Below are 14,517 nucleotides of genomic sequence, written 5' to 3' on the forward strand. Positions count from 1 at the left end.
TGATCAGTTGCACAGGAAAGCTAGAACCAGCGATCCGCTCGCCTCGACTGTTTGCACTCTACTGACTGATCTTTTCTACCACGACGGTTCCTACCATCGGTAATAACTTCCACAGAAGCATTGAATATACAAGGTTGATGTTTGTTCAACTATCAACGTTCCAATCACAGCGCCTCGGACTTGTTTTCCCATTTTAGATTTCGGTATGAAATGACTCTGTTTGCTTTTTCTTTTTTTTTAATTAACGTCGCATAAACTTAAATTTGTAACATAGGAATATTTGGGGCTCAATTATAATTCAAAGCGTTGAGATAATCGAGAGACTTGAAACTTTTTTTTTCCTTCTTGTGATAAATTTTACGATATAATTTATCGATTAGTCCAAAAATTGGATATTTCTTTTGGGCGGGGCGAGGAATTTCTTTACATACTGTTTCACTGTAATTAATGAAGCAAAAAGTATGTTTATTGCTCTTTTAATAATCATTCGATAACACTATATCGTGTGTATCCTTGAATTAAATTACACGCAGGGCGATGACTTCGAAATAGATAGTTATTCATTTCGTTATAAACATCACGTAGAAAAGTATTCTTGTATGCAAAATATTGTTCAATATACATGTGCAATATATGTAAGTACATGTTTAAGAAATACATTAATTATTGCACCATGTATAGCTAATACTATACAAATGATAAACTCAATTTCTCACAATCCAACAGTTTCAAAGTTACACATAAAATGCTAACACGAGGATTTGCCACACAAATTATTAAGCATATACCTATCCGTGGAAACGATTTATTTTCAGTGCAGACAACTTATTTCGTTACAAACTGCAATCGACAGATTGTAAATGCTTAATTCGCCAAGCGAAAGTACAAACTGTTCGCAGCAACCTCGCAAAATCATTTAGCTTCGTTGAAGATTCCCTCTCTCGTTATCTTACTAATATATCAACGAGTTACACAGAGCATATATAAACGAAAAATAGTTTTTTTATAGGATCCACTAAAAATTATTATGAATTTTTATTATGAGGAATCCTCGTTCAGGTGATCAAAGAATCACAATAACAGAACATAACTTAAGGCACTCTCTATTATAAGCACCTCGTGTTTACATAAATACTCAGCTGTCAATCACATTCTAAAATATACGTAATAGTTTCATATTCATTATTTACCCTTATTTATAAAGAGTTGTTAAGTCAATTTGCTATGGAACGATTGTTGTATTGCAAATGGGACGTTATTAAAAAGAATTGCCAAAATTTTGCGAAATCAATGTGCGCGTATGGTAATAAATTTTGTGGTTATTTACAATAATTTATTTGCTTCCATTTGCTCGATAGATCGTATATTATAAATAGTTGAAAAACTACGACACATGCATGTCGTATACCAATGTGGTATAAACCTTCGTAGTTTTATTAGTACCAATATATACAAGGTTAAATATATTATTATGATTGCAAAATATATCAATAATAACAAAACGATGATTATTAAATATCTAACAACTATAATTGCACCCACGCTGAAGTTCTAGAAATAAATAACTTAAAGTCGTGATCGTCATATATAAGTAATTCTACACCTAGATTCTTCACTGCACGAACGTGCATCAGTAACATTATTGTCTTGTGTTATTTCATGAAAATGCTCATAGACGATCGCAAACGATATTCATAGAAAGTTAGAATACATTCAATTGTTCCAGACCGATATTTCGATGATTTACCTTAATATTATTAACGTTTAAGTTTGTGAAGAATATTATAATTGGACCAACATCTTTTGTATCTTTTTGTCCAGAATATAAAGAACTGAAATTAAGATTATAGATTTTTATATTCGAAAATGTCAGTAATTTTATCTTGAGTATCTTTTTATGCAAAATAATATAGTTTAATTATAATCAATTATATACTTGTAGAGCATAACTTCTTACTGTGTTACTTTGTCAGAAAAACAAAAAATAGGAGAAAGGTATTAATATTCGGTAAAACGCAAAATTCTTTTGCGTTTTATTTTAAATGCAATTTATGATATATAAATTCATAAATTTCATTAATATGAAAATGCATATGAGATAAATAATTGACAAAAAGATGACGAACATATACATTAGTTATAGAAAAAATATATTCTTTAATGTATGTGTCTCATGCTAATGGTGTTTACTATGTTGTCTTTGTCATAAATTATGTCTAAATTAACCCATCGAAGATACCGCAAGATTCGCGATTTATTTTCATGCGCGATCGATATTTTGCAATATATACTTACATTTCTAAGATGAATTAAGAATGAATCAAGTTTTTGTGCATCTTTGAAACACATCTGGTTTGCGAAATTAGTTAATGATATAAGTTCCTCAATTAGTTTGTCATCTTATTAATCTAGTACAGTGTGACATAATTTTCTAGACAAAATCCGAAATCACAATTAGGATAAAAATATACCGTGTCAGCAATATACGTAAAGTGATGCGATGTATAAAATGCCCGCATGGCGCTATGGTCCGTACGGATTTTGGCTGCAGGGAACAAAACGGGAGTCCATACTCCGTACAGTGCACAGACGTTATCCCCAATGGGTTAATATCTGCCCCACATTATTGAAAGAAGATATGTAAATATAATGTTTTTAGGTTAAAGTTCGATAACCCTTGTTTTTATTTTATTTTATTTTTTTTATTATTCTTACGTCACGTAAGCATTCACTGAATTTACTCCGTCCCATGCAATTATCATATTTTTGGCTGTAATATATAGGACATCTCATTTGAGTTATTTATGTTCTATATTTTTGTTAATGATATAGAAGAATGTCTCTAATATTTTTTTGTACCATTAACTGAGAATTTTGAAGAATTTATTCTAGAACATTTGCAAGATATATCTCAATCAGTCAGTGAAATAGAAAGTAGTAATATTTGCTCAAATATCGAATTTACTCGCCCAATGTATATGGAATCACATGAATTACTACCTCGAACATTAAAAATGAACATTTCCTCTAACACGAGATATATCATTCAAGAAATATTATTCTGGTTTATGTTTGAGCATCTTTATTAGTCGCTAGGATAAAACTTCATGAAGATTGTACATGGCACTCATCATGTAGATATAGAGAAAGATTATAGATTGCTGCAGCATCTAAAATACCAATTAAGAAAGAATTTTCAACTGTATAACAAAAATATCGTGTTATAAAAAATGAAAAGATAATGTTTCCTAAGGATTATTCAGCCGGTTGCCTATTAGGATATGTAACAGTTGTCGATGTTTTATCATAAGAAGAATATAGATTTATAAATTGGGTCCAACAATTCATCATGTTGCTTCGAAGATGCTGGATAAATGTATAAAAAATATACGTTAGATATGTTTATGCAAAGTAGCACATCTGTTATTGTTATAAACAAACAACGAATATTTATATATAGTAATAGAATTATCTCAGATGTGTATATCATATGAAACGATCCATATACTTATAGTGTAATGCACAAATAAATCCTGTAGTTTATTAATTCAAGTGATTCCATTATTGAGGGAACAAAGCTTTCTTTATTATGCATATTTTAGAAGTGTCGTGCTCAGTATCCTTGATAGAATTGTTGGTTTTCCAAAATCTACACATAAATTGATTCATTCCTTTTCTCTTTTTACAACTTTTAAAAATTTAATTCGAATCCCTATTTTCAGTCAATCGAGCTTTTATTAATTTCTAACGCGGCTCCAAAGCCAACCGTCTTCAGTGTACAATTTTGTAATGACATCCTTTTATCAAGCTGACTTATCAAAGATCCCTGAGTATGAAGCGTCAATAGCCAAGGTATCGAAAAAATATAAATTAACGTTGAAACGTTATGCTACTATTGTAGAAACTTTCTTATCAATTTTCTCCAATCATGTTATCGAAACTATGTATACTTTTTCAAGACGATCTTAAGAAATATAATTTAAACTCAATTCGCTTGCTCAAATTCGCGCTTACAATGAACAGCATCCCAAGAATCTCGAAATTGTGTACACTTGATTTCACGCTTAACATGTATGCGTTGTAATTTCTTGATGCTCGAATCAAGTTCAAATTTAAAATCTTTAAATAAGATCACAAATACGAGTTGTTGCTGCTTCACAGCTAAGAATGCGTTACTCACAAAGTAATGATGATAGTGAAATTAAATTGCGTTAAGAGGCTTTCAATAATTTATCCGCTTGTGCTAATGTGAGAGACCCTACGAGAGAGACCAGTGTACGGTCTAGCCATGTTATGGGGTTTGGATACAGGAGACCACCTTCATAAAATCCCAAATGTCCGCCGTGAGCCAGTTCCACATACAACGTGTTTGGATGAGTTCCTGAAACAGAAAAATGATACAAACTGTTTATAAAACTGTAATGAGTTATAAATGCATAATGATTGCTAGTACACACTGGCATGTTCCTTGATAGGTTCCAGTAACATCTCAGGTACAATGGGATCATCTAATGCGTTGATGAATACCATAGGTGTCGTAATGTTATCTAAATAGAATAAAGAGCTACTCCACTTGTACATTTCTTTCACGGATCTAAAGTTGTGGAGCTGTACAATAATTAATGTACAAATTAATATAACTGAAACATAAATTGATATTTAATAATATTTATGTTAAGAAATATTTTACTTTTCTAGTGTATGCTTCATCAAGTTCCGGTAAAGTTGCAGCAGAGATGATATCCCATTCGTTTAGATTATACTTTTGTTTAACTTCCTCAGATAACAAGATATTTTTATGTTTAAGTATAATATTCTTCACAGATTCTGTCATTATATACAGGTAGAAACGTCGAAAATTCTGCCAGTTAAGTAGGAACTTTGTACCTCTATACATAAATTGAACAGAAAGCAAGAAGTCTATGAGTAAATCATTTTTCGTAAGAAATTTATTTATGAAAAAATGATATCTACTTACTCGATAGCATTATACCCTTGGCAAATAGATATGCCACCAATTATATTGGCTAACTTATTCGATTTTCGTTCTCCTAAGTACTTGGTCACAAGATTACCGCCCAAGCTAAAGCCAATGCAAATTATTTTTGTATTCGGATGCTTCTCCATCAAACTTTGTAGCATCGTATGATAATCATCGGTGTGACCTGTAATATGCAGATCGAGCCAAATGTCAATCAGGAATTCAATTAACACCATCTCGATTAAACCTCTTGAGATCCTTCAGACTCTCACAAAGTAGGCTCTATTAATATATATCATTCAAGACAACCACATAAAAATAGCGTTCTTCTAAAAATTACTGGAAGTTATACCAGACAACTTCTTCGGAAGATAGAAAAAAAATCCTCTGCATCGTTCTCTTCTTCTGTAATATTTTCATCGATCAACAGATCAATAAAACAATACAATTCATAATTAACAATGATACGTGATACTTTCTTCAGTGATAAAGATAACAATAAATAGAAAAAATAATAAAATTGAACACAGATAAATAAAAGTCGACATAAAAAATATTGCAAGGTCAAAATGCACGTAAATAATGATTAGAGCGTAAAGTCGTTAATTTAGCTTGGTAATAGTATAAACGTACTAGTATTTCCATAATAATATGCTTTGCGTATATATACGTACCGTACGTAAAAATTCGCGGTGCAGTGATCTTGACACTAGAAAGGACTCCAACATGATTAAGTACTGCACATCGGTAGCCATGGCACTGTGCAAAATGTACGAAAGTTCTGATATAAACACTTTCGGAACTATTACAAATCCCAGGACAGATGGCAATTGTTACATCATCTGTAGTAAAATAAAATATAAAATATTATATCAAATACAGAATACATGCAGAATACAGAGGTTCATTCTTATTTCTAAAACAAATTAATATTTTCCTTCCTTTGGATGCAAGTCAAAGACTCTTCAAATATTTTAATGACTCATTAACATGTCGATATTGTTATACCAACAGATACCTCTTCATAAGCTTAATATGTATGCTAAATATTGACGTTATTCATTGTAATTATATTCAAAGAATACCATGATGTAAAATATCATCTATCTATGCTTGGATAGATATATGTATATCGTAGAGATATACGTATAGATTGCTTCACTCGACCATTAAACTTTATTAGTTTTATTAAGCTTCCTTATCTTTTTATCAAGAAACGTTAACTTTAATTATATCGCAAGTTTATCAATTATAACACGCTTCAAAATCGCGAAAACTGTTTAATCTACACCGTGTTACAGCAAGCTATCTGGTCAAGGTTTCTTTAATCTTCAATTGGTACGATAGAGTCAAAATGATTTGCATTTCTATAGGGGACTGTATTGATTCGTAGGCTATCCTTTGTTTTAGACATAGCGCTTTCAATCTTTAATCTTTATTGAATTTTAAGCTGCAAGTGCGAGAGTTAAATGATCAAAGAAAGTTAAAGTCGAAGTTACGCTAGTTAAAACTCAATCATCAATACAAATAACCGTACTGTATTCTACTGTTCTATTACATCATTCTACGGATGCATACATCCATATTCAACATAAGATAAGCGAAGAGAACTAGCAAATTATACAGTTTCTTTCAGTTGCAACCAATAGAACTTCAATATGAATCTTTCATAGTATCTTTTTGTGATTCAAGATTTTCAGTGAAACCGACCTTCGTAGTCGTTAGTTAGTGGTTGATAAAGATCGTAAGTGAGAGTGGTCTCATCCGGAAGTCCTATGTACACTCGTTCTCCAATCGGCCAAGGGCAACGGACGCGACCAATAATACTGTGAACGATGGTCTGTACATGGCCACTGAAACCCCATAGCCTTGTTGGATTGTACCTGAAATACATAAACGAGCGTGATGTAATATTTTTATCATTGAAACATATCACGAACGGCGACTTCACCTAGTTTCCAAGCAAACAAATCTTACACAAGATGCATTTTCAATTTCGCGATACGATTTACATCTCAAAGGCGCTCGTAATAAATATAATCGAAGTTCATAAGTAGCGAGTTGACAAACGATTTACATCTCAAAGCTACTTCCGATGAAGTTACAAACCTACATAGAGCACTTCGTTTCCCTTGTTATTGTGTAATGATATTATCCGATGTTTACATATAGTTTATTTCTTCTAAATTTACTGTTTACCAGTTTATAGTTCGTAACATCATGAGGAAACAGGGAATATTTAGAAATCACGTAGTAAGTAAAAGCAAAACACGCAGAGTTATAATACTTGGTAGATCTCTATTTAATCTATTTTGTATTCAGTTTGAGGAAAATTGTTGCATGCATGGGCAGTCTAATCATAAACCACTACTTCTCTGCGGTATCAAGAAACTTAAGCAGCTTTTATGTCTTAAGAATTCAAGTAGTTTTTGAAACGTGAAAAATCATAAGCAAAAGTAAAACTGAGAAAACTACTAATCACTGTAGTAAAAGATGGAAAACAGGTCACGGTGGTAATTCGAAAGCAGCCATAAACTATTTTAGGGATAAGTATATGCGGCTAATAACCAACCGTAAAATTTCTTCCACACTTTGTACATCTCTGACTTACTAACCCGTGCAACTCAATTTCTTTTTCGACTCGTTGATCTGGATTTATGGTATACTATGTGCACGCAGACTCGTGTTTAATTCATTCTTCAATTCTACCAGGCCAGGAAACAACCATTCAACGCACGTGAAAGTATGTTTCTCTTCTTTCGTAGCAATTCTACGCAATTTTTACCGGGAGTAAAAGCGAAGTTAAACGTGACAGCGAAACATTAAACTTCTTCATTGCAACGTACAAAGAAAGAATCGCTAGTGGATCAGTGGAGCATATACGAAGCCGTAAAAATTACTGGCATCAAGCAGTCAGTACTCGTGGAAAATATAACCTGGCCTGTTAACGGCACGACAAAGAAGATCGCGGTTATTATTTTCCTGTGGAAAGGTTTCCTTACGGGTATCGTAGCCTGATTCAAGAATGCCTACGTTTATCACCCAGGTATTAAATAAACTGTACAATGAGGACATATTGTATAATGAGTACGTATTCAAACGAGGACAATGACTGTTTCAGAGGAATTATTTACGACCTTACGAACCAAAGTAGATCAGATGTAAAATTTTACACCGATTTCTATTTACTTCAGTGGGTAATGTACAATCCTTTTGAGGAAAAATAAAGGCCACGTTCTTTGCGAACGCCCAATTGCTGCGAACGTAAGGAAAATTTTACAGGTTCGACATTCCTTTTTAATTACTTCTTCGCTAATAAGATACGTGCGAAGCATTCTTCAATATCAACACGTCATAAGTATGTGTTATACCGTCGGTGGAAGAGATATGTATAATGCTTATGATGAAATCATCAAAGTTTGCTTGTATGATTCAACAACCGAAATAGCCATCGGTGACATATAAAGGAATATACTGGATGCAGGATATTTTTTAGAATTATATCATTAAATTCAGGATTCTTACTTTCTTTGCAATATACTTGAAAAAATTGTTTACAGTATACAGCTTGGTAAATTGGGATTCTAGAAATACACGATTTTCTACTTTTCATGTGATGCATATATATTACAAAGAAATCTCATATGCCAATCATATAAATGACTTCTGCAGATCGAGATTCCAGCGACTAACTACGTACGTATACGTGCGACTAGATCAACGTGTGTCACCATGTAACGTATTAATTTACAATCTCGTCGTATCTCTTCGACCAACAGTAAGTACGTCAAGACCAAGTATTTTTCTTCTTTCTTTACGAGTTAGTGCAGTTTAAAATTTCCTATCGTTTAATTAGAAGCTCAATAATAATGGTGCTGGAAAGTAGCATTACTCATAAAGATAATCATCGTTGACAAATCAAAGATACAACGAGCAAAAATCATTCTACGATTAAAGTATCGCGACTTTCTGTTGCGTGTTGAGGCAAATGAAATTCAGAATGTCACGCAACAGAGTAAAATTTCGCTGTCGCGCACAGATTGATCGAAGAAAAAGGTGAAATTCTCCTTGTCCCTTTTAAATTATGAATATGCATTCGTGAAGTGTTTCAAGTTTCCTGCGATTAAATAAATAGAATTATGTATTTACGATTTAACGAGATTGCTCTTGAGATATATTTTTCTTCGCTATAAGAATTCTTTTTAGCAAGTGGTCGCAAACAATCACGTGATCGGTGACAGAGAGGGCTTTTACGATTCACACGAATATAATTAATAAGACAGGTCGTTAAATTTTTAATTAGAAGCTGGACGGCCGTTAATGGAAGGAATTATACGTTTCTCACTATCAATCTTCTCCTCGTACTCGTATGTAAAGAAGTTCCGTACGTTTTACAACGTTTGCTGTTGCTTGCAGTCACGGCCAGCGTATAATCGATCAAAGGCGGGTATTAAGTTCGCTTTTTATTTTTTTATGTGTTGCGATAACGATTCGTGCGACAGGTTGTTACATATCAAAATCGGGCGATAAATGTAGACGACTGTTTATTCGCGGGAAAACGTATCACGAAAATGACATCTTATCGTTTTGGAAAATTTCTGTTCGATTTAAGATTGTCGAAAAGCGAACATCCTTTTCTACCAACTAAAATTTCTTCCTGATGTTACGCCATCATTTTTCATCGAAGGAGGTTCATCTAAAAAATTAGAAGAAAGAGATAAGACAAAGAATATGTCACAATTTTTTAATCAAAGGAAATAGTTTCACCGAGTGCAGAAGTTTAAATATCCAACGCAGAAAGTTGACGATTATCCACAATATCTATAACTTATACGTACAAGGATTTTATTGAAATTGGAATGTAACAATAGTCGTTAAATCCACATAACCAGAAACAAATTGTGCAATAGTAATTGAGAATTCAGTATGTACACGATTCGGTTTGCAGGAAAGGGAAGGCGCTGAGAAGATCGAGGTAATTATCAATTTCCTGTCTATCTTTCGGAAATTAACTCGTTCAACCAGGGTTCGATCACTGGAACGACTTTCGATCGGCATGATGTGAAACTCTGCCATTGAAGATGATTCCATAGTATGTAAATGCATACCATTACGAAAAGGGATTTCGTTCTACAAAAGTAAAAGTGAACACAACGAAATTGTTAAGAAACGCGATCACCCGATAAAGTGAAGGAAGTCTCTCTATGGAAATGCGTCGTTTAAATAGCTGATTATTAGTCAACGTCGGCTTTTCTGGAATCGAAGATATCACGGGAAGCATTTGCATCCGCAGAAAAATATGAAACCAATGCAATCTTTGGTGAGTGTCATATCACGAAGTTCTAAAAATACATATGTAAATATATGAAATTTTTTTTTCTTCTTGGAATTAATAAGGTCGCGATTACATGAAAAATTACGTTTTCTCTTGCACGCTACAATCTGCGGTTTAAGTCTTTCGTAGAACATAAGAAATAAGTCTCCTAACGTATATAACAATACGATTCTACTAACAATAAAATAGAACAGAGGAATCGCTCTTTTTTTCAGTTTCTTGAACTGAACTATTTAAGAGATCTTCCCCTGTTGTAATTATTTCCTGTTTATTACACGTAATCTTCCTTCAGAAATATTGACATTTAAAAAGCGTCTTGATATAAATATTTTCAAGATTTCTTTAATGTATAAAATCGATTTACGGTAAAATACGTAGAAAGTTATGCATAAATCTCATGCAATGATAACTCGTTGAACGTTCAACTTGCTCTGATACGTCCGTTTCGGTGAATCATTTTTTTTTTTTTTTCAGAAAAGAACTGCTACATTTTTCCAGCGAGCTCATGTTTGGATATACAAGTGACCAGTTCAACTTGCATACGCCTTTTTTATTTTAATCCAGAACATGATCGATGAATTATCGGTTCCTTGAAAATTTCGATATGAACCGTAATTTAAATTATTTTCTTTACAGATACGGTCGTTGGATTATTCCACTCTTTGTCTGTGTATTTCCACAGACATTTGTATTAATAAAACGACGCTTTGAGTACGACTTGCTTTAATTTCAGATAAGCTCTCAACAACAATGTGTAGCGTTCGTTGCAATATTCTGATAAATGTGATGCAAACATACTTAAGCCATTTATCCAGTGAGGTCATAGCCAAGAGCAGAACAAGACATTATGCAATACTAAAAATGATAGAACAATGCTAACGATTACATTATTTGCATCCTTTTCCGAATTATATCATCTCGATTCGATTTATCTACTTTACCTCTTCTCACGACAATTTTGTCCAAAATTTCAATGAGATTTATTCAAGATGAAATTTTAATTTTACATGTATTTTGATTTGTAGATGTCTAACAATGTGAGATACTTCTCTGGATAAATGTTACAGTAATTTATACGACAAATACACAAATGTACACAAATGTATACGATGTATAAGCAATTATTTTATCGCGGAAGATTACTTTTAAAGTGCACATTACTTCGAAGGAACTGGTTAAAGTTAATACAGATTTGCACAAAGAAATTGAAGTAAATTACTAAACTTTTTTTTCTTGTATTTCCATTTTTGTGAATGAGGACACATTTTATGTTCAAGAAGTGTATTTAACAATATAAGGTTACTAAAACTTATTTATACAGGTGTTTATTATTAATAACTAGATTATGGATATTTTTGCACACTCGTATTTTTGTAAATTTAATTTACAAAATGGAAGTTAGATAGAAAAAATACATAAATATTTGCAGTTTTCTAATAAAATAATGAATGACAAACTGTACGAGAGACACGTACTGATTTACTATCTATATTATATAGATTACAAAATATATAAAATATAGATATCAGAGGAATGGTACAACGGGGTTGACATTAAGTTTTCTATAACGCGTATTAAGTGATGTAATTAAGTAAATTGAGAGGGTCATTGTCTATTAGTGAAAACTAGTTCAGGCCCGTGCTAAACGATTAAAATAAAACTTACCATTCAATCGTGCCTGGTAAGTTTCGCGAATTTTCGGGCTTATCGATTGATAAATCGTATTCGAGACATTCCGTTATCGAGAATTTATCAAATATAAATCTGATTAAAAAATAAAGGGTCCATTGTATAAAATTTGTCACGTGTGGTTACTTATTTGTATGTACGCAAAAAAAATATCCGGCGTATCGAGCTAACCTAACCTCACTTTCTCCCATGAACATTATGCAGCAAGATTCAGAACCTGGAGTTTTGCTAGTAGTGAAATAATAGATGAAATAAAAAAAGAAAGATCGTCGAAAAACTTACGGTTCTGTGATGACAGGAGCGATTTTAAGGATCGTCGTTAGGAATGACTGATCTTGACAGACGATCAATGGCTTCTGCGGTGCACTGTTTACGTTTAATATCCTGAACAGGATACACAGGATCACGGCGAACACGGCTAACAGCGCCGTGGACATGTTTCTCCGTTGCTTATGCCACAAAAATTCGATTTCTTCCTTTTTACGTTCCACGCCAATACCGAATGGATATTGACGTACGAAAAGGAATGTTTAAGTTGATTGGTTGCTCCCTTGTGCAATGATATATGTATATGTATGTATGCTGAAGGACTACGAAGGACCTTCGGTCACTGAGTCGGCGATGCACAAAATACGTAATACTCGTCGCGAGGACTGTATGCGACTGTATTCCGCGTTTGTTTTACCGGCACTTGACGGTCGATTTGCGCGTGCCTATCAATATACATATGTACACATAGTTAAGTTCACGGAACCTCCATCTGTCCGCGTCGGTCGAAAGCTCGATTCGGATTATGGGAAACAGAACCAAAAATCAGACCCAGCTAGATAGACGATTCCAAAACACAAGTTAAATTTTCAGATGGTCTGCTTATATATATGTACATACGTATACGGTCAGAGAGTTGTGTTTCGAATGCCGCGAATCGCAGCTGATTCGTGGTGCTAGTTCGCATTCGCCGTTATTTAGAATCCCACTAGCGTTGTGGCACTACTTTCCTCTCTTTCTTTACTCCTCTCAAAAAAGTTACGCGTAATAATTTTTTAAATATATTGTTAAATGTACAGGTACAAGGTAGAAATTGGGTTTGATTTTTTGCATGTAACATTTACCCATAAATTTTAATGTTGGCTATAACTGAAGAGTTTAAACAGAAAATGATGTCAAGTATCCAGAGAGTAAAAAATATATTTCTTCATGGAAAAGAACGTAAATTGTTGTAAGTGCTAGAATAAGTAAATTTAATACCTAGGGCTATTGTTAGGAACAGCTAAAATCATACACAGTATCAAAAAAAAAGTATTTGCACATCACTATATTTGTAATATAGTATTTACATACTAATTAGTTAGGTTTAAGTATATTAAATTTTGTACCATTTAGTAGTACTTTTATAGGATTTTAAAAATTTGATACTATGAAAATGAAATACGGAACCTGATAATTTATCGTTTGATTGGAAAATAAGGGTATGTGCGAATACTTTTTGTAGTCACTATATATCAACTTTAAACCAATATTTTTTATTTACATTGAGAATCTTCACTTCCATCATTTACCACTTCAACTGTATAATTCAATGCCAACAAAAATTGTTACGAGTATAATTTACTGAATTATGTTATGTTGAAATTAAAATTACTATATGTAAGTGGTGAAATTACGAAAAAATTTCATAGTACGATTTTTCTCTTTGAAAGAAGCAATTTTGTTTTATTATTTTTATTAATTGAGTGTGTGTATCTAATTCCATCATTCTAAATCTGATGATATTTACCTTATCTTATAGTTTTCACTTTAAAATATCTTACTGTAACGAACAAATAAATGAATGTCCTCACAATTACTATATAATTAGATTTTTATATTTCTCACACATGAATAATGGAAAGCGACTATGCTTTGATAAGGACGTCCGTACATTGTCCCCTTACGGCAAAATGATTCTATTCGCGTTTTCGGAGCACGGTCGGATCTTTTTCGAGGCTGCGAACGATTCACAAAGGTAATCGCGAAATATCGTGTCACTGACCCGTTATATTATTTGATAATAATATTATATTATTCACTATATTATATTATATTATATTATTTTATATTATTACGTTATATTATTCACTATAGGAATTCTTAGGCCACAGTTAAGGTTAAGGTCAAGGTTGTTCGGTCTATTAGCTGGATCGATACTTCGATAACTAGTCGATGCGGAAACGATTTCTATTTTACGGGTCGATGTCACAAAATGCGATTGTTGCACAGTTTTAAAAATCGCGTTGTGCGGAGTGGTTAGTTTCGCAGCTTCGTATCTTAAAATATTTTTAATAATTATTAACGCAGTGACTGCCACGCAAGTTTTATGCATGTATCTTACCCTGAGAGCCACAACAGATTGAGATATACCATATTATAACATTTAATTTTTGCAAAATATATTATATTTGCTGATTTTTTTTTATGTCATCTAAATCATTCACATCTTGGAAAATATTTTAGCCTATGAAAGTTATCTTAT

The 14,517-nt window shown here is 32.7% G+C and overlaps 1 protein-coding gene and 1 long non-coding RNA gene across 13 annotated transcripts; one reads left to right on the plus strand and one right to left on the minus strand.

Moving 5' to 3' along the window:
• The first annotated feature begins 70 nt into the window (after positions 1–70).
• LOC105666387 lies at positions 71–11,030 on the plus strand. Of its 12 annotated transcripts, none has more exons than XR_001099256.3 (6): positions 6,859–7,234; positions 7,304–8,027; positions 8,103–8,263; positions 8,542–8,759; positions 8,838–10,301; positions 10,791–11,030. It is a non-coding gene; the product is annotated as an uncharacterized LOC105666387 (long non-coding RNA). The 12 variants fall into 12 exon arrangements; XR_007226160.1 differs by having other exon boundaries at positions 8,654–8,759; XR_002308285.2 differs by having other exon boundaries at positions 8,103–9,842; positions 9,930–10,301.
• Positions 445–13,240, minus strand: LOC100647040 (abhydrolase domain-containing protein 2). Its single transcript, XM_012315380.3, has 7 exons — positions 12,288–13,240; positions 6,692–6,864; positions 5,656–5,823; positions 4,979–5,165; positions 4,691–4,889; positions 4,458–4,608; positions 445–4,381 (listed from the first exon to the last, which is right to left on the minus strand). The coding sequence occupies exons 1-7, from the start codon at positions 12,440–12,442 to the stop codon at positions 4,212–4,214; spliced, it is 1,203 nt and encodes a 400-aa protein (XP_012170770.2). The 5' UTR covers positions 12,443–13,240; the 3' UTR covers positions 445–4,211.
• Between the last annotated feature and the right edge of the window lie 1,277 nt (positions 13,241–14,517).

Source organism: Bombus terrestris, chromosome 13 (assembly GCF_910591885.1).
Source record: "Bombus terrestris chromosome 13, iyBomTerr1.2, whole genome shotgun sequence".
In the NCBI taxonomy this organism is placed as follows: domain Eukaryota; kingdom Metazoa; phylum Arthropoda; class Insecta; order Hymenoptera; family Apidae; genus Bombus; species Bombus terrestris.

Coding starts and splice junctions, on each gene's coding strand:
- LOC100647040 (XM_012315380.3), bottom strand. CDS start 12,442: ATGTCCACGGCGCTGTTAGCCGTGTTCGCCGTGATCCTGTGTATCCTG. Junction 6,865..12,287: donor GCTCCTGTCATCACAGAACC/GTAAGTTTTTCG, acceptor TATGTATTTCAG/GTACAATCCAACAAGGCTAT. Junction 5,166..5,655: donor ACCGCGAATTTTTACGTACG/GTACGTATATAT, acceptor TGCATATTACAG/GTCACACCGATGATTATCAT.